At 38.6% G+C, this 20,353-nt stretch overlaps 1 protein-coding gene across 5 annotated transcripts in view; it reads left to right on the plus strand.

The window, feature by feature from the left end:
* ATXN7 (ataxin 7) overlaps window positions 1-20,353 on the plus strand; it is an 86,731-nt gene that overhangs the window by 43,345 nt on the left and 23,033 nt on the right. For 4 of the 5 annotated variants that reach the window (XM_036390839.2, XM_036390841.1, XM_036390837.2 and 1 more), the window contains one exon: window positions 6,704-6,808. The exons of the other annotated variant lie outside the window; for it this stretch is intronic. In XM_036390839.2, the coding sequence (XP_036246732.1) occupies window positions 6,704-6,808 (105 nt within the window). The remainder of the gene's footprint in view (window positions 1-6,703; window positions 6,809-20,353) is intronic. 5 annotated transcript variants of the gene reach the window in all.

Consider the following 20,353-nt stretch of genomic DNA (forward strand, 5'->3'; position numbering starts at 1 on the left):
TCTTGTAATGCAGCTCCTGTGCCTAGTTAAACCAGATAGTGGGGTTTTTTGGTCTTGAACTGAAAGTCATTTCCCTGAGCCAAAACTTTGAGGTTTGAGGATTCAGTAAAATGCTGGGTAATTGCTGTATTTGCTGAAGTGGAAAACACAGTCAAAACAGTTAATCAAGTCTTCAGCTGTTCCTTCCTTCAGCTGATCAATCAGCAACTACTCAGTGAAACAAAGTTCATGCACTTGTGCTCAGAACCCAAGGAGAGCTCTGCCTTTCAAATGTCCCCTCAAGTAGCTGGACTTCCAAAGCTGTATGTGCAGGAAATGTAAGTTATTTAATGTACAGAGTGGAGTTGGCAAGGAATTTTAAAGAAGGGAACGTTGAAGAAAATACTTCAGCAGTGCGTCCCTCTGAACCTAAATGAGACAGCTCAGATATGGGACTGTGCATTTGGTTTGTTTTATTTTGTATTAAAAGGCTGTTTTGTATCTGAGGCAACATGAGCATAAACCTTATGGGAGAGATTTTTTTAAAAACCAGTGTTTCTGGGTGTAGATTTGATCATTTTATGGTTTGTTCATTTGGTTATATGTATGTTCTCTGCAGGCACAAATTGGTTAGGCCTGCACATATGGTTCATAAAATACTTGTGTTCTATTAATACCTAAGTGTTCATTACTTGAAATTTTGCAGAATACCCTCAAGTATGTTTTGCTAGAGTCTCTTACTTTGGTTCCAAACTTGTGTAAACCAGAGCACTCTAATTTCTATATGGGTTTAGTTATTTTGTTCACAATATGTGTTTAGAAATATTCTTCTTTTGTTATCATCTTGCATGGTACACAGTAAAAAAAGTGCAGTAGTTTAATTTTACGTCAGCATTGATAAGTATACAAAACCACATCTGTTCATGAATGATAAGCACTTGAGTGTTTCTCCAAAATAGTTTGGAAGATATTGTTTAGAAAATGATGGTTTAGTTGCAGAAAGTGAAGTATCTGTGTATAAAAAGGAAGTTTCGAGGACCTAACTTGGATCACTTAATTTTTTTTAATAAAACATTCATATCAGTTAAAATGAGGACCTATATTACCTTAAATAGATGAGAGCTTTACTTAAGATAACCAGGTTAGTTAAGTTACATTGCAGTGCTGTTTGTAGCTGCCTCAGTTTGCAGCCAAGATTCTCCTTCTGCCTGAAGAATACTTGGTATTGACACTTAAAGTCAGTAATAGATTCAGCAGTGAATCTACTGCTTACCTGCTGTGCAGATTTCTTGGCAGAAGTTTCAGTTTTTGGGCTGGCTCCAAGTCTGGTGGTAGCAGAGCTGAGCTTTCTCTCTGAAATTTGCCTGGTTTTGGTACAGTCTGTTTCATGTGGTCCTCAGTGCTGGTTAGCTGCCTTCCTTCTCCCTCCTCGTGCCTCTTCCTCAGATCACAAGCTCTTAAAAATAGTAATCTGGGAGGTTTTATCTTCTTTCACATACTAAATTACATGTTCACCACAGCCATAAAGGGTAAAACAACAGAAATATTTTTATTACTTTATCAGGATCTGACAGTACCTGAGACATGTGTTACAAGCAAATTATGAGAGTTATCACAAAATTTCTTTTCCTCCAAGATGTCAACTACTTTGTTACTACAACTCTGGTGTTTTTTACCCTTTTCAAAAATTTCTCAGATGTTAGTGAGAGTTGTGTTTTCTTAAATAAAAATTCTACTACAAGTGTGCCTGTAGAGAAAGAGATCTAGTAGTTAAGTTAAAGCAAGGTGTACTGGCATATTTTTTACCTTAGTGTGATCAAGACTAATTACCTTCTAATGAGAAGACAAAACCCAGCTAGTACAGAGCAAATGTATTCAAGATAGCTGTTGGTGGACATAATTTAAACTCACTGTGAAGTAAATAGTTCAAACAATCCAGATTTTGGCAACATTTCAAAATAATGGGATCTATTTACAATTTCTTATATAGTACTTGAAACAATTCCCTGATGTCTTAATGTAAAACCTAGTAAATTGATACAAGTTGGTACATTTACTTAAGGTGGATTTGGATCAGACTCCACTAAAAACAAATTCTGTGTTTGGGAAGTTGTAAAGATAATAGGGAGTTATATCTGGGCTGTCAGTATAAATTTAATAGTGTAGGGCATTGTGATTTTGATGCATCTAATACTAACTATAGTGATTAAAAATTTTCTGGAAGTATAACCAGGTTGGTGTAGTGGTGAAGGCATGTTATGCTGTTCTGTGGAATCTTTGTAGCCAAAACATTTTACTGTTCACATCAGGCATCAGCCTACAATGTCCATTGTCAAATTACACTTAGTGGTGAGTAGCATGTACATATTTGTTGTAAATCAGGCTTGGACTTTAAAACTAATCTTAATAAGCAGATGTTTATGCTGAGAATAGATAGGGGAATATTTCTGCAGAACTTTTACATATTCCTTTTGCTTTTTTTGATCAAGCTTTCTATTCTTTTGTTATAACCTTGATAGTTTGTTCTTTGCCCTTTCACCTCTTGGTAGTATTGCTTTCTCTTTCTCTGATTCAGTTTTCATTCTCCACCTTCTTTGAATTGCAGTAAGCAGACTTCTGGCAAATAGGAAACTGCTGTTCTGGTCTCTGCACACAGGCTGCCTTTACTCTTTTCCTCCAGCAGTTGCTGTCCTGGAGAGGATCTTAACCTCACTTTTTTTGTTGATGTTTAATTTCATTTCTAGAAGGGATGTTGTCTTATTAGGTACTAGGATAGATGGACTATGCAATGGTCTCAGTCTGAAAAGATACAAGATTTATAGGAAATTTGATACATTTGGGGAGTTAGAAAAGAAAAATCCAATTAAAATAGATAGCTGTGGTAGTCACTGAAATCTAGTGGGTAATTAGATGCAAGCTGCTGGCCTGTTCTCTGAGGTAGTTTCAGCCTGTTTTATGTGTTCTGTTTTGTGTGATACTAAGTAATAGAAATGAGGGATTGAGAGTATGCAGGCACAGTTAGTTTTAATGAGCATGAGTTTCTTCAGTGTAGCTGTCCTGAAAGAGAATGCTGAAAATTCTAAGAAATTATTCAATCATTTGTGTGTTTCCACAATGTGTTTCAGAGAAGAAAAGATGGCAGATCAGTGTAAGAAAACTTTCCAGATGAAGCATGCTGAGCTCCATTTTACTTGATGTACAGTATGCCAAATTATCCATTATTACTTTTTCTTTTTTTGTTAGAAAATGATGCTACATTGACCTTTTCCAAGTAAGAAGCATTTTCCTTATTACATGCTCAGCAACTGATGCAGTTATCTCAGAATTGTGTATGGCATGGGCTTGTTCTGGTCTTGGTTAAGAGTGCAGTAATGCATCATTTAAAGTTGTTTTTCTAAAAATTCAGTTACATTTGAAAGGAGAAGTGAATTCTGGAGATCAGTGTCCAGAGGCTTCCTATTATGGAGGTAAATGAAGTTGTTTTTCTCTCTGCTGTTAATAGAATTAATGTAACTAACAGCTCTTATAATAGTGTCTGTATGTTGATACAATGAATACTGTATTTATGGAAAAATACATGGAAAGTTTGAGGTCTTGATTTAAATTTTTAGTTTGACCTTGAAAAATATTCCCAGATGGAGAGAGTTAAATGAGCCCAGCTTTGACAGAGGAACATATGAATCACAGTTGCCAGGCTCTTCCTTGAGAGGCACAGGCTTTACAAAGTGAAGTATTTCAGAAGGTAATCTTCAAACCCAGAGTAACAGTGCGTTGAGATGACACTGGTGAAATACTAGAAACTTCATTAGACTTCTAAACAGAGAATGTGCATGTCATGAAGTGGCTCAGGTGTCAAGTATTAGATGTTAGAATACCAACTGCACAATATATGTGAACTTTCATAAATGGCTTACAGGGGGACAGAAAAATTGGGCACCCATCACCTACTCCTGGTAATTTGTCACTCCCTAACAGTGCCACATAGGTGTTTGTCCTGTTGGAACACAGAAAGAGAAGTAAGATTTCCCTGAAACCTGCTCTTGCCCTGCTCAACTAATGGCATGGGGCACATTAAAGATGTGAGAGCTTACCTGCCTAAAAATGAGGCTCCTGGATTGGGAAATGTGAGCTCAGGTCTCTTCCAGTAGCCTTAAATAATCTTGGTTGGGTCAAACCTCTTTACAGTTTCAAAGCCATTGTTAAACTGCATTTAGGCCTCTTACCTTTGCTACTCTCTCACTGGTTGAGTTGTTATTCTGATATCAGTGCTGTAGGAGACCTCTGTGGGGTACAAGACCTTTTGCATTGATTTGTGTGATCTGGCTGGAGTCTTGTGCATGACTTCCTTTGAAATCAGGTTGTGATTTGGTGTGTGCAGCAAATTCTTTTCTCTGTGTCAAGTGGTTTTACTCTTAGAATGGTCCTTTGTGAGTTTGTGTATTTCTCCTGGCATTGTCATTGCTTTCTGTCACCTGGAGCTAAGATTTTAAAACTGAAGGTGTTTCACAGTGTAGAGGACCTTTGTAAATTATTCCGATTTCTTGGGATCCTCAAACTGAACTAGGAAAACACTTTATTTTTACATCAATTTCTGTCAATTTGTCTCAGTTATCATTTAAAATTGCAGTTCTGTATTACCAGCAAATATTCATGGAAGGTTTCTTAGAGTGATGGCACGTGGATGTGGTGTCTCTGACTGGTCTGAAGCAGTGCTTTATCTTGCAGTCCTTCTCTGCTGTTAACAATTCCCCCTGCAGTGAGTAAAGCTGGTGCAAAGTCTGAGAATCCAGCAGGGTCTGAAAGGCACAGCTATGGGAACAGGTTCCAGGGTGTGGATTTACAGTTGTCTGGGCATCACGCAGGAGCAGCCTCTCTGTGGGCTGTTAACAATGTAAATATCAGGCAGTGCATGCTGTCACTGTCCCATTCACCTCAGCTATTGGTGAAAGTGACCCTGGAGTATTTGCTTGTGTGTATAAACTTGGATACATGGGCATACCCAAAGGGAATACTCCTGCATGAAATATTAGCAAGGACATTTAGGCCTATACGTCTTTTTGTACATAGCTTGATATTACATCACAGAAAGTAGATATTGAAAAATAGAAGCTTATCATTCCTATCTGATTTCCCCCCCCCCCCTTCCTCCCCTCAGCATATATTTACTAATTTTGCCTGGCTTGCAGTAGTTGGGTGTGTCACAGGTTTTCATGCTTTTTTCAATAAATATCCTATCAATAAATCAGCAAGAGTTGCTACTTACAGTGCAAACAAGATGAGTTGTTTATTTGATGTAACCTCAGTTGTGAAAAGTGTCTGTGATTTAGGTGAGTGTAACTGTGATCTCAGCCAAGTTAGATGTCTTTGGTCATTGCATTTACATCCAACTGCAAAATCCAGTTGGTGCTGTTATTGCAGGTGTCATGCTTAATTTTGTGTAGCACTAGTAAGATGTGTGGAAAATGTGGGATAAACCTTATGTCTTCTAAATAAAAGTATTGAATTTTTTTATGATGAAGATACATACTAATTCTGGAAGTAGTTTTGGTGTGGATATATTCTCTGTCTGTGAGAAACAAAGTGGACAGGGCTGATGGTGTCTTTCTCTGAGCAGCTACCTTGAATCATGGCACACTTAATGTGAAACACACTCAATTTATTTCATAATTTCTGTTCTGTTAATGGACAAAGCAGTGGATGTTGCTAAAAGTATACACAGGCAAATTAGTAGCTGTAAAACAAAACTCTGGGGTCAGTTCTAGCACAAAGTAAACAAGTTTAACTTATTTTCTAAGTTTCTTATAAGATAAATCTATTACTTGAGGGTTTTTATAAGAAAATAAGTTTGCTTATGTCAATTTTTAACCTTTATATAGTGTTACAGATCCATAGCCACATATTATGTTTGCAGTTTCCATTTTTTGTCTTTAAATGATTGAATAACATTTTTAGTTATATAAATGTAATATACCTTTAAGTTTTGTAGTGAATGCTGAATTTATTGCTCCAGTAGTCTCTGAATGCAGTTATAACTGTTAAATATATTCTTAATAAACTGTATTCTTCAAAGTAAAATTGTAGAAACTAATTTTATTTGTAAAAGTCTCCAAGTATGTGTGTTATCTCTGCAATCCACACATGCTCTGACATACTGTTATCTCTGGTTCTGTCTCCTGTGTAGCTGTTCCATGGATCTCTGGCAGCAGATGGCTGGACTATAATGCACTGTTAAACAAATAAAACCATTAGGCATGTAATTCTGCCCGGTGAATGACTGTGTGCTTAAAATGGTTTAAAAAAATTAAATAGCAAATGAAGCTCACTTTTGAATTCATTTAATGACATTGGAATAAAATCTAAAGCCCTTTTCAGAATACATAAAACATCCCCTCTTCTGTGGTGTTTGTCTCAATTGAAGTCAGTCTTTTTTTATTGCATTATTGCATCTGGTATAAAATAATCAGTCCTAAATCAATTTTCTAATAGATGTTTTCTACAAGTAATCACTCATTTTACATTTATCTTTGTAGTAAGATTTTTGCTTTTGTAATACTCCAGCACAAAATTATCTATTGCATTATATGCTCTTTTTTTCCCTCATTTCAAATTTGATACAAATGTCTCTAAAATTTTGATTCAACACTAGTGTCATGGCTCTGTAATTAAACTGTTTTTCTATAATTGTCAGCAGCTGAGAGATGCCATTTTGTCTTTTTGTTTTTAGATATGCCAATATTTGGTCTTTGCCCGGCTCATGATGATTTCTATTTGGTGATGTGTAACCACTGTAATCAGGTCGTAAAACCACAGGCATTTCAATCACATTATGGTAAGTGCTTAACTATTTTTAATAATTAAGGGTGAGGTTAAATCAGGATTAAGCCTGGCAATTTTTTTTTTTAAATTGATGGTAAATAGATAATTAAATTATAAAAAAATGTCAAAGAACATAACCTGTATTTAATAATTTTATACATTTTAATGCAGTTACATAAAGATCTGTTTTTTATTTTTTTGTTTTCTTGAAATGCTGCATAGCTACAGTTTAGTTTCAAAATGACATATCTAGTGTATTTCACAGCCAATATGTGTAGTGTTTGTGTCTCTGTGTGTCATTTCTCTTTGTGTATTTATACAGATTATTTTTACATGGGTTCTGGTACAGTGTGAACTAGAAATTAAAGCTAAACTTACAGCAAAATTTATAAAATGTAGTAAGCTTCCAATAGCCAGTAAGCTTATTTATTTATTTTCAGAATTATCAATTTGTATTTGTTTTACTGGTCCAGTGGTTTTGTATATAAACTATATAAGGAAGCTCTTGTTGTGTTGGTTGGCCAGTGTTTAGAGAGGACTGAGAAAATGTGAAGTGCTGTGCCAGTTCAAATGCTTGCTTACTTCCTCCAAGCCTGACTGGGGGTGGTTGGCAGTTCTGCTTTTCCATGCTCCTCTCAAGACTAGAAATTAACCTCAAACAATTTAATGCAAATATTTGGATAAGAGGGTTTTTAGAATCCAGCTTTTTGTTTCTTAAGAAATTCATGAGGTGTTTTCTGATCAACTCCTAATAAACATGATGGACAGAACATCTTCTGAACTAATCCTTCCTCCCTGTGTGTGCATGTATTTGTACACTCTCTTTTCTCTAGGCCAGTGCCCATACTGGTTGGCTTGGTGTTTATAGGATATAAGCTGGGTATGGGCAGGGAACCTCTTCTAGAGTTGAGAAAAAGGGATAACCTTTTGTGCACCTTAAATAATCCAATGCTTTGGCAAGAAAAGGAGACTTTGCTTCCTCGAGACTGGAGAAGGGCCTTTCTTGACGGTGCAGAGGGTGAACTTCTTATCCTTTCTCCCTCTAACGTGGCTTTTTGTTATATTGCCTTATGGATTATAGAGCCCTACCCTTGCTGCTGGATCCTGCAGTTGTGTCACACAGCGTGACTCAGAAAATAACCTGAATAGGTTTTGTGTCATAATTCTCAATAGTTTGCTTGTTATTCTGTGGATAGCTGTACTAATAATTTTTTTTAAACCCATGGTTTTGTGGATATAAGTCTCCAGAGCTGTTGGGAGCCAGAAGAAGAGAAGGCCATCTTTTCTTGCTTTTCTTGTTCTGGTTGCTGTAAGCCTTTCCACTAGCCAAGAATGAGTCTACCCCTTGCCAGTGAGATTCCTCATGTGTCACTGAATATCAACTTGAGATGCCCAACAACTCCTTCTAAAATATCTTATTAAACCAATTCTGATGGATAAAAATAAATTTATGGGGGAGGACTGGATGATACCAAGTTCTGAGGGATGGCATATTGAATATTCCATCTTGAGGTCAGTAATATTGTAGTGACAGAGAGCTGTGGGTAGCTGCAGACCCTTAAGTTTGTCTTTATGAAATGAGCAGGTGATTTCCAAACACTGTCTGACAAGCAGGTGTCTGGTAGGAAGCAGCATTGTGTTTGTCCCTGTGGACAGGTGGCAGAAGCAGCTCAGGAGCTGAATAGGTGCAGCATTGTGTCTTGAGCATGGACATGGAAACATGGCATCTTGTAATGCTGCTTGGACTGCTGTTAGACTTGTTATGTGAAGTTAATTCCAGCTCTTCTGTAAGCACTGTTTGCAATTTAAGAGGCAAAGAGTGAACAGGGAAATGCAAAATGAAGGTATGGAAAGTAATTTTAAAAGTTGTAATAAATACTAACATAATGTTTCCATTCTGTATCATTTTATAGAAGTGTGGTCCCTAAATGGGAAAATTTCTCTAATACAAGCCTTACATCAGTGGCAGATTCATACTTCAGGTGAAGTGTAGAAGGAGTGGATAGAAACGATGAGGTTATTCTTAGTGTTTCTTAAGCTTGTTCTGAACAATGAAGAGTCTTGGCGTGGGCTGTGGCGTGCAGAGGAAACAGGCGGGGTCATTCTGATGAGAAAAACAGGCTTGGGTGGGGTGAATGTCATTAAGGGACCTTAGTTTGCCAATCTAATAGCCTCAGAAAGGTAAGAAGGCTGACTTGGTGATTTTGTGTAACACTAGTTCTCAAAGCCTTCTATCAGCCTTCCCATTTTTTAAATCATTTCACAGCTGTCCCTTAATTTAGAAAATTAAATATGAAGATGATAAATATGGCAGGTGATTGATTACCAGACAATGATCTATTTTTTTTAAACAGTATAGCTCAGGAGAAGGAAATTGCTGAAGTCCTTAAAACATGGTTATTTTAAAACAAAAAGTGTGTTATCATGATAACAAGAAGGTAAAGCACTCTTTGGATTCACCACAGTCAGTTCACCCTGAATTAAATTTTTTATTGATGGTATGATTTCAGGAATTGAAAAATTCTGAAAAGTTGCAGTCCATCAATGTATCTTTCTGTTATGTTCTTAGGATCTTTTATTTTTAATTGTTGCCAGAGAAGTATTAATCTGTTAAAATATTCTATAGCTCCTGGTGGTGTGTGTTGCTGTACTTGGTGTTCTTTGAAATTTGTCATGTGAAATTTTGTTTTCTGAAGTAGCAGAATATGATCTGTTAAAATGTCGCTTTTGTCAGAGGAAAGCTAAACAAACTATTAGTTAAACCTAATGAGCTAATTAATTTCTTCCAAAGCATATTTGTGATAAACTACTTAACTAGGTAGGCTGAAAGTGCTTTGCAGGACATATGCTGGCTTTTTTCTCTGGACCATAAGTAGTCAGAAATAATTTAAATGTTAATATTCTTATTAATTAGAATATATAACCTTTTTAGTAAAATACTTTATTGATACAAATGCCAGATTTGTTTATCTAACTGATTCTTTTCTATTTCATGCATTTGACTAGAAGAGATACTAATGTAAAACAAAATTCTACTTGTTTAGGCAATCCAAGCATATGTCTGGGCTATGAATTTCCATTTTAATAATTTATTCAGTGGTGTTGATATGTGTACTATGCTTGATTTGTAAAGCTGGTATGCATAGCACCACATGCAGGTTTGTTTTTAAGAGCAATCCAATATAATGAGATATCTGAAGTCAGCTTGTGGTGTTCCTTCCAGCCTGTGTACAGTAACTGGCAGTGCAGTCCAATGGCTTTAGCCCTTGGCTTAGGGTGGCAGCACTGCTGGGGACATGGTGGGGCAGGAGCAAGCCAGCCAAGGCAAAGTTGTTTCAAGACAAATCCTCTGTTCTGTCAGATCACAGCTGTTTTCATTGGGGGGGGCCAGGCAAGTGATTGCAGCCCTTTTATTGCTCCTGTTCCTGCTGTTGCTTTGTGAATGGCTGCACTTTCATAGTATCAGCATCTTCCTTAGATGAGTCAAGATCAGTTCAGAGGTGAAAGATGGAAAAAAGATAAAATGTTCAGGCACTGAGTCTTGTGGGTGAAGCACCTGGGATCACTTATCTTGATGACCTATTCCCAGAAAGTGTTTTTTCTCCAGGAGTATTTCTTACACCCTGGATGATGGTGTGCCAGCTGTCACACTCCTCAGGACAGCGGGTTGTGCCTGTCTCCCTTTGATTTCCGTTCTTTCCTCCCCCAAGACATGGTAGATACAGTTCTTGTCCTGCACCCAAAGGCTGCTCTTTGAGGAAGCCATTGTGACAGTTATTTCAGGTTGTTCGTGGAAGCCCTGAAGTGCCGTGGTTTTCAGGCTGTGTGACCTTTTGTTGGCATTTCAGCTGTTCCACGGGTTTATCTCATCTCCCTGTGGTTATCAGCCTCCTGGCTAATGAGAGCTGCTTCTCTGCCCTGGCTGGGCTGCTCTGTGGCTAGGAGAGAGCTCAGCAGTGTGAAAGTAGCATCAGCATAGACATGTGTGGGGTTTCTTCCTTCTAACTTTGCCTCTTTTTTTTTTTTCCCAGAGGTTTTTTTCCCTCTCTGTGTCTTAGTTTCCATGAATACAAAGTAGGGTTAAACTCTCAGCAGTAATAATGAAGGCTACCTGTAAAACTTACACTGAGAGTGCCCGTGACTCATGTAGTGATTGTGAAAACCGTGAATACAGTACATGTTGGAAAGAGATGATGATAGTGTGTTGGGCTGTTGAGTCATTAAAAAGCTATGCCAAGTGTTTTGATTAACTTCCATGGGTTTGGCACAGTGGCAAAGGTGAGCAACAACCGGGAGCTTTGCCTGCTGCTGCTGTCCTGAAAGCTGATGGGGAATTGCTTAAACATTTTGGTTTCCAATCAGTGCAGGTTTAAACCTGAAGTGTATGAATCAGAAGCAGGGTTACTGTACAGATATGCCCATCATCTGTTGTGGTTTCTAGGAAGTTGTGGAATTGGAATAGAGCATCACACAACCTTTTACTTGGAGGGCAGATCCTGGCAGCAGAGAAAGAGATGTTTGCTGGTTACTTGGGACCATCCTCTGAGTCTGTTGCCTTTTATGATTCTCCTTCATCTGATTGTGTAACCGAGGCCCTTCCTCCCTCAGCCAGGGCCCACACCCACCTTTCATTTATTGGTCTCCACTTTGAGAGTCCTAAAGGATTTTTTTTTTTTGTGTTGGTGTTAAGTGCCTGGATTCAGAGAGGACATGTGATACTTGTGATTTTAATTGAGAAAAATGATCTGTTAACTATCTCTGTTGGTGTGCTGATGTATTTTGGATGTGTATCATACTTAACTTAAGTATTACAGTCCCTGCAGTGTTACATGTTGGGGCTCTTCTCACACCATGAATTGAGTATAAATTTGACCTACTGTATTTTTGTTAAATTTGGCAGCAGCTAATTGTTCTGAAAAATCTGTCAATATTTAATGTTTTTAAATTGTTGTGCATGTATTGCTTGTTTAGAGTAGAAGAAGAGAGTATGTTTAGCATGAATTCATGGATTACAAAGTGAAAGTGTCTGTACAAGGCAGCGTTTGAAGCTGATAAGAAAAGAAAGGAATGTACTGAATCTTGTTCCAAAGCCATTGGACCTGAGGACTGGGTTGTTGTTGCTTGGTTTTTGGGTTGGTTGGGGATATTTTTTTTGAGTGTGTGGTTTTTTTTCTCGTGGGAGATTGCTTGAGCTCATCCTCATTTTGGAGGGATAAGTCTTCATTGTGGCCTGCATACTTTTGGCAGCAAGCAATTTGTTTCAGTAATTAATGTCCACTGTTCGCTAAAGTCTTTTTAAAGCAGTGTGAAAAGGTTTTTTATAAATCATAAGAATTTTCTTGGGTATCAGTGATCTTCTGTAGAAGTGTAACAGCCAAAATAAACCTGAATATTTTGTGGTATGTCACAGCTGTGCTGGAGCAATCTGCTAAGCATATTGCCAAACACGCACAGGTGGCATTTGGCATATTATTGCTCCAGTTAATGTATAGTTTTAACAAATTATCATTGGCAGCTTCTGTTTAAATGCACAGTCCTCCACACAGTCCAAGTTCCAGCAGCTGGATCTTAATCTGTGAGTCCAGCAACAACTAGCTTAATTTCTTAGTAGAAATTTGTGAAATTCTGTAGCTTTTGCAAGAATCATCGTGGCATATAGCAGGGAATGTGCTCAGAGGTCAGCACAGGATTTGTTTCAGAAGGAAAAGTTTTAGCTGGCTATTTAGTCATTTTTAAATAATGCATAATTAAATAAGAAATTATAATAATGTGGAAAGAAACTCGGTAAATATACTTTGAGCTTTGAAATGTGCACCCCCAAGCCATTAGCTGAATACCAAATGTGACATGCAGATTTTACAGAGTGGTGGAGTTCGGTTCTGTGGTTACTTGTATCATCACACACTGTTCACATGCAGAAGATTATTTTTGTACACAGAATGGCTGTGGTCTTCGTTTATTGCCTGAAAGCACAGGGAGTCTGTTGGAGAAATTGATGGCAGTTTTCTAGTACAACTTCCTCCTTTTTTGTGGGTACATGAGTTTGTCAAGCTCTGGTTGAAGATATAAAGCAATTTTTAAGTATCAGCTAAGAAAAAAGGTGATGTTCAGCTTCAGATTTAGGAGATACTGATTATTCAGTTTACTGCTTACCATGTAAGTTATGTTATTCTCTCGACAGCACTGTGTGTGCTAAAATACTACAAACTTCAAGTGCTTGATGTGCTTTAGGCTCATCTTACCTTTGGTTAATGTGAAATTAATTTTATGCTGTTTTGCCATAGCAGATCTAGATGCAAAAATCCTTTTGGGTTAATATTGGCTGAAAAGAGACTATAGTTTTTCTATTCCTACTGAAATGTTAAAATACTTAAAACTAGTCTAACATACAAAATTATGCAAGGGTTTCATGAGAACCCTGCTCCTTTATAGTGATCTCCTTGCTGGGTATTTGTTTGGGCACTGGGACTGACTGCTCTCTTTTCAAAACAAATGGTGATGGGGAAGAACAAGTGGAAAGAAAGAAAAACAAATATTTATTTTGGTGGGAAAAGAAGAGGCAATGCCATGTTCTCTATCACAGAAACACTAGTTCAGCAAGGGAGAGAAAGCATGTTGATCAATAGATTGGAATAAGATCCAAAGAGAACAAGTAATTCCAATAAAAAGTTGTTATTGAGTGTATATGACTACAGCTTCACTTTGAAGGTAGCCAGGTGGGATAGTTGCATCAGGTCTACAATTAAAAATGACTGGTTTAGTGACAAAAAAATGACAATGAGAGGACTTAACTGATCTAGAATCAAGGCTGAGTTTGATCACTCAGAACTCATTTTGTGAGAGGAAACGTCACGAGCAGGACACAGCTCTCCCAGCCATCATTCCTGACTTTCTGCAGGGTCAGGGAAGGCCGCTCTGCATCAGCTTACGTGATCCACATCCTTGGAAGGTTTCCTTCTCAGCTAAAAGGGTTCTTTCTACCGCCTAAGCCACTCCTCCAGGCTGGAGCTCAGCCAGGGGAGGTGGCACACGCTGAGGGCAGGCCATGGGCACGCAGGCTCTGGCACACTGCCCTAAGCTGGGTGCAGGAGAACGGAGCTGCAACCTGTGTAAGAGCTGGGGAGGCGGAAGAAGCCTAAGTTGAAGTAAAAAAAAAAAGACTAATTTCTGCTATTCTGGAGAGATGGGAATGTGTCAGAGCCATGGAGATACAAACTTGGTGTTGGAGGGTGGGGTTAGTAGTAGTTTAATTTCAAAAGCTAACCACATGCAGATGAATTATTTATAAGGACTTTCTCATTTGTTTTTTGGGGAGAAGTGCGTTCTCATGAACTGTGTAGATTATTCCAAGAACTGCAAACCTCAGTGAATACCACAGCACTTTGTGATTCCAGGGAGGAGTATTCTGGGAAGCTTGTAAAATTGTTTTGAGTATTGAACTGTCATGAAGAAAATAATTTTTGGTTGGTTTTCTGCCTTTCCCCCCCCCAATGGAAGTACATAGTTTCCAGTTGAACAGACCGTACCCTCTCATCCCAGCATCTGACTCTTGAACAACTGCTGTGTTGGGATGGTCTCTTTTTCTCTGCAAGCACAACTTCATAGGACAGATAGGAAATCCCATCAGTAACCATCATTTACATTGCTTCTTGTGAAGGTACCAGTGCACCCAGTACAGCTGGCTCTGCAGTGCCTGCCTGGGGCAGTGGTGCCCAGCTTTGGCAGGGCTGCCTCAGCACAGCTGGAATTAAGTGGTTTGCAGTCTGTGTGTGTCCGAGGAGGGGAAAGAGAGGACACTGGGGAATAGCTTAAAAAGGGAAATGTAAAACAAAGAACTTGAGTAAAATACATGTAACAAGAAAGAGATGAAGACAATAAGGAGGAAGATAAATAAGGAAGGTAGGACAAAATTACCTTAGAAAAGGGAGAATGAAGTAGGTACAGTGGTGGTTTTATTACTCTGTAACGAGGGGTAAAAGTGGTAGAAAGGAGGAGAGGCTAAACAGGGCAAAACAAACAAAAGCTTTTTCACAAGTTTTTCCTCTCTCAATGTTTTGGCAGCAATACTATTAATGTGGTTTGTGTAATGCTGTGATGTTCTTGGATTTTGCACATTTTGGTGGGGGGTGAGGGCCACAAGAATGTGTCCTTCTTGAGACACATCTCCTGGCTTTATCAGGCACTGAGCATCAAGGGAAGAGATGGATACATGCATGTGTGTGCACTTAGTTCATCTTTTAGCTTCTTTTGCATTGCTTTTACTGTTTCTGATTGGACTTTCTTAATGTTATTCCACAATTCTCATTTTCCATACTGTGAATAGTATTTTTTAGACAGTTGGATGTATGTGTAGCCTTCAGCAGCTTTTGCTATTAGAAGAATGCCCCCCCAGGGAAGATGAGGTGTAGTGTACTAGGTAGAAAAAAGTTATCCCTGCTGGACCAACATAAAAACAATGTTTTGCAGGAACTTCAACCGCCACCTCTGGAAAAATAGGCAGGATTTTAAAATCTACATTCTCACCTACAGCAATAGTGCACTGAATGGTAACCAGGCATTAGGCACGAGTCAAGCTTTCAGAAAGACTTGGGACAATATTTTTCTTACCAAATTAAAAGAAATCTATAACATTTTGGTTTTAGACACAGCTAAAAAGTATCTGCTACTTACTTTAGTTGGGCATTATGTCAAGTAGTTTTCACCTGTTATTTATTTGCTTTTGATCACCAGTTTGCTGACTTTTTAAAAAGAAACGTGGTACTTCCTTGAGGGTTTTTTTCTTCCAAGCAATATGATACACTTAAAAACTAACATATGATACACTTTAAGTCCAGAAACTGTGTTTTTAAGATATAACCAGAAGAGGGAGTGTATAACGCTTTCTATACAATGAAACCTGTAAGTTTATTGATGAAGAGCAATCAATAACCACATGGCTTTTTTTAAAGTTAATAAATAACTGCAGGGTGAAATTCACTTTCAAAATAATACAATTAATGCCACCTTTTTAAGCTTCTCATTAGGCTTAATTCAGTTAAACACTAAATAATTATATCCAAATAATGTAAATGGCCTGGAAGGCAATTCAGATTTCTAAATGGTGTGTCGTGTCTACCTGTAACAAATATTCAAACAGCTTTTCAGTAGCAGTCTTTGATTAGCTCTTGCATTATCCAACTCTGTGAGAGCTCCGTAACAGTATAGATCAATTAAAAACTTTTTTAAATGTAGAAAATATAAATCTTTTTTAAATGTAGAAAATAAACAGGAATAGATAAATATTTTATGTAATTTTATGTAAGTTTGTGATAATATTATTGTCTAATAGGCCATCATTAGTTACCTCAGGCAGTAGCAGCCAAAATACTTCCAAACCTTATTATCTCCTATTGATGAAACAAATATGTAATGTAGTGTTTGTATAGAAAATAATTATTTTTACTCTAATTTGTGTATATATTCCAGCAGTTATTGTGCAGCTGGGAAGCAGGTTAATCTTTTCAACAATACCAAAAAATATACGAAAAACATTTGTGCCTTATGCAAGTTCTTCTGTGTCAGAGTGCTGCTGGCCACAAAGGCAGCAATCCTGTTTTGTTTCACCAAGTTGCATTAGAGAAAGAAGGACCACTGTCAAGAGATTCTTGTCCTATTTTCTGTTCTCTCTTCCCTGATAACAAGTTGCCCAGGTTGGTATGACACTCTCCCTCTGCACTGCTTTGTAAAGGATGCAATTAGACCAGGCTCCTGCAGGGTTGAAGCAGTTCCTACATAACTGAGTTTTTCCTTGTTGTTTGGCAAGATTGTCACAAAACCTTTAATTCACAATTCTATGTGAAATAGCTTTCCAAAAGGAAGTGTTTTCTTTTACCCAGATCACCTTCCCACGTTTTCACCGCACAGGATTTTCTCCCTCTGCCAGGCCAGGAGTGGTTTTGTGCTGTGTCCTCCGTGTCTGACCCTGCTGGTTGCAAAGAACCTGTTTGTCATGTCTGGCTCTTGGAAAAGCCCTGGTTTCTGTGGAGCATTGTGGTGAATTCTGTGCATTAGGTAGAAGGTGTTTGTTCCCCTTTCAGGGCACCCTTCCACCTTTAAGCCTAAAACTTTCTGATGTTTGTAGATTATCTGCAGAGCTGGGTTGATGTGATGTACACTGGGAGTTTTAAGAGCTGTTCATCACTGTGTGATGGTACATATGGTACTCACATGGAATTCATGGCTCTTCTTGCTAAGAGGAAAATTGGCTGTGTTTCTTTTGTTACTGCATGGCTGAAGTTGTCACCTGAGTTCTTAAGCATTTTGGTTTTCTACTGTATTAGGGTGGGCTTCATGAAGTAAATTGTTTTTACTTCCTTCACTTTTCTAGAGTATAATGAGAAGCCCTATAGTACTCTGAAAAAGCTCTGGCTGTGCTCATCATTGGCATGGGACTAGCTAGCACTCATTTTCTTCATTTTCATTTTGGCTTGCAGCCTCTGACAAGCCACATGTAACCATGTATATGCCTGGAAAGATGCCACACTGGCTCTCTCCTGTCCTCTAAGGTCAGAGGAAAGGTTTTAAAACTGCCACAGTTCAGTCCCCTCCCATCACAGTGACATGTACTATTTGACCAAAGGTCATTCTGTGGGTCACGAAGCAATCCACCAACTAGCTTCTAAAAATACCTGGGACTGCTTTAATAGCCATAGAAATTATATGAACTTATACATGTGTGTGGTATTGCAAGGCTTGATGCTCACATCTTGCTTGCCACAGACTGAGAAGGACATGTAGGAACTGGTCAGTGCCAAGTTTGTATCTCTGTAGGATTCGTCTCTACTCAGACTGAGGATGGGCACTGACCTTTAGGGCCATACTTATCTTCTTTTTCTGTGATCACAAGAACATATCTAGGAAGGCTGGAGTTGGCAGATAGTTAGGATGTGGTGAAAGCCCTGCAGAGCTCCTGGACTGTTTGCTATTTCCTCTGCCCCGTCCCAGTTGTCCAGGTGGCAGAGATTCACAATAGCTGTGGCTGTTCACTTGAAATCTAATGGACTCGATGTCCTTTCCTAATTTTAGTCCCTGGAAATGACATAATTGTGTCTAGAAACCTTTATTCTATGTGTGCACATGTGCTGCATGAGTAGCAGTTATATTTTGTTTTTCTGGTGTAAACAAGCATGTTGTGTAAGTGGAGTTGATACTAAGGCATAAAATGCTGTCACTTGATTGTGCACCAACAAGCCTGTCAAGTTGTTCCTCTGTACTCAGTCATCTATTTTATTTTGGACTCACTCCAGTTTTCTGAAACCTGAGGAACTTCTAAGCTTGCTCACTTGGAAAAGAAAACATCAAAAACAGTAATCTTGCCCAGTATATTTGTTTTGTTCTGCAGTATGTAAAACACTCCAGCTGCTAGTGAAAAAGATCCACGATTTCAAAATCCATTGCCTTGTGGTTCTGGAGGTTCTGGGAATTTAATTCATGCTGGTACTTCAGAGCCCTCTTTTCCAAATACAAGGCAGTAGCATTACTTTTTTTGTGATTTTGCTGCTCTTTTGCTAAGGCTGACTGTGTGGTGTCATGTAGCAAATCAAAGGGTTCTTTCCATGCACCCCCCCACAGCAGCAAAGTTGATTTTCCAAGTAACGATGCTGGAGTCCTCAATTGATCAACTTTAAGATGTTTGATGTTGGCTCAAAGCCCATTATTCTCTTCCTTCCAGGAAGAATAATAATAGTAGCCAGTAACCAAACAATCTCTTTAAAGCAAAATATTTACAACAAAATCATCTTAGACAGTACTAAATGTAAACATAAGCAGGCTGCAGTGTAAGCAAGCCCAGCTTATGCACTGTTGATATCAATCAGATGAAATTCCTTGGGAGTCTGATTTTTTTCTATGTACCCCTCAACGCTTCTAGGAACTGGCAAAGTTATCATTACTGCAGCTCACAAGCAACCCAGTTGGTTTTTGTGCCCAGTTCTTGCGCCTGCAGCCCTCTCCCTGGGATCAAGTCACAGTTTAATTCTCGCTAGTCCTCGCTCAGTTCACTGCCAGCTTTGGCACAGGCAGGCATTTGGTCTGTGACACTGTCAGGCCTGTGAGCGGATGGCTCTGCTCTTTGTTGTGGACAGAGCAGATGGTGCAGAGGCTCAGACTGAGTGGTCAGGGCTGGGGAGAGGGCAGGAATGCTTTTTGCCTGTGGCAGTATTAGCTCGCACCAGCCAGTTTAAAGTGGTTGTGAAACCGGTGCCTGAGTTTGCTGAATTTTGAGAAAGGATAAGTGAGTCTTAATATGTGGTGAAGACAGTGAAGCCTGGTTGTCTGTGGCTTTGTCCTGTGTGTTTTGCCATCACTCTGCCATTGCAGCACCTCCTGTTCTGTGCACAGACAGAGCTTCAGGTTTCATGTCGTGTTTTACCTTTTTTTTTTCTTTTTTTTTTTTTTTTTGCTGGCCAGTTTAATAAGAGATGTGCACTACTGGGCTGGAATGTGCTCATGGTGTCCAGCCAGCAAAGATCTTCCTGCTTTCCTTCTGTAACAGTACCAAGAAGTCCTACCTTTGCTGTCTGAATGCTGCTTCTATTGTTAATGATAAACACCAGTATCTTCAGAACATCTCCCAGCAGGGGGTGGGAGGGCACTATCTCAAATCCAGCTCTTCAATTTTACTTCAATCAGCCTAATTTTGACATACAGAACACTGTAATGTAGACAAGTGGAAGGAGATATGATAGACCTGCATTTATCTCAGTTTACAAAACCAGACAAGAAATGTAATGCAAGTAAAAGATTGGCTGGAATATTTTTATTCTTAAAATCACTTTTCCTGGCAATGCAAAATGCACAGGATACTTCAACTTCTGGATTCTCTCCACTCCCCCAGTTTTATTCTTGTTTGTTTGTTTTCAGTTCCTTGACATTCTGCAGTACTCATTCATAAAAGGGAGCTACTGTATGTGTGTGTGTAGTGATAGCATCACAAATTATATAAATACCTTTTTGTGTTTCATGTGTTCAGTGAGAAAATAAAAAAAAAGGAGGGGGTTGATGCTGTTCTTTCTGGAGTGGTAGGAAGCAAACTTTCTTCCATTGCAATGGTTTTGGCACAGTTCAAGTTGTCCTTCTTGGGTGATCGTGTAACTCCAAAGACCTGGAAATTGGGTTCTCTGCAGTGATTGATATCAAACTGCTTCTCTCCCTCCTGCACTGTCCTGATGCCAGAGCAGGAGTCTCCTTTCTGCAGCCTCGTTCCCTGGGAGCGAGCGGCGTGTGCAGGTGGGTGTTCTTTGTGTATGGATCTGCACAGTGCATTATCACAGCTTGCAGGGCTCATTTTAGCCTTCTGAACTCAGGTATTAACTGATGGTATGAGTGTTTATTTTGAATCTAATGTTGTTGATGTTTAGGAGATTTTTTTTTCAATGGCTTCAAGTATTGTTGATAGAAAATAAAACCTCTTGCAATATTTAGTACCAGGAAAAGAACTTACTAATTTCATTGCCTTACATAATGGGTTGCTTTTACTATGTTAAGTAAAATTACTTTTGCATTTGTCACAGTACGCTGG

The sequence above is a fragment of the Molothrus ater genome, chromosome 11 (assembly GCF_012460135.2).
Source record: "Molothrus ater isolate BHLD 08-10-18 breed brown headed cowbird chromosome 11, BPBGC_Mater_1.1, whole genome shotgun sequence".
In the NCBI taxonomy this organism is placed as follows: domain Eukaryota; kingdom Metazoa; phylum Chordata; class Aves; order Passeriformes; family Icteridae; genus Molothrus; species Molothrus ater.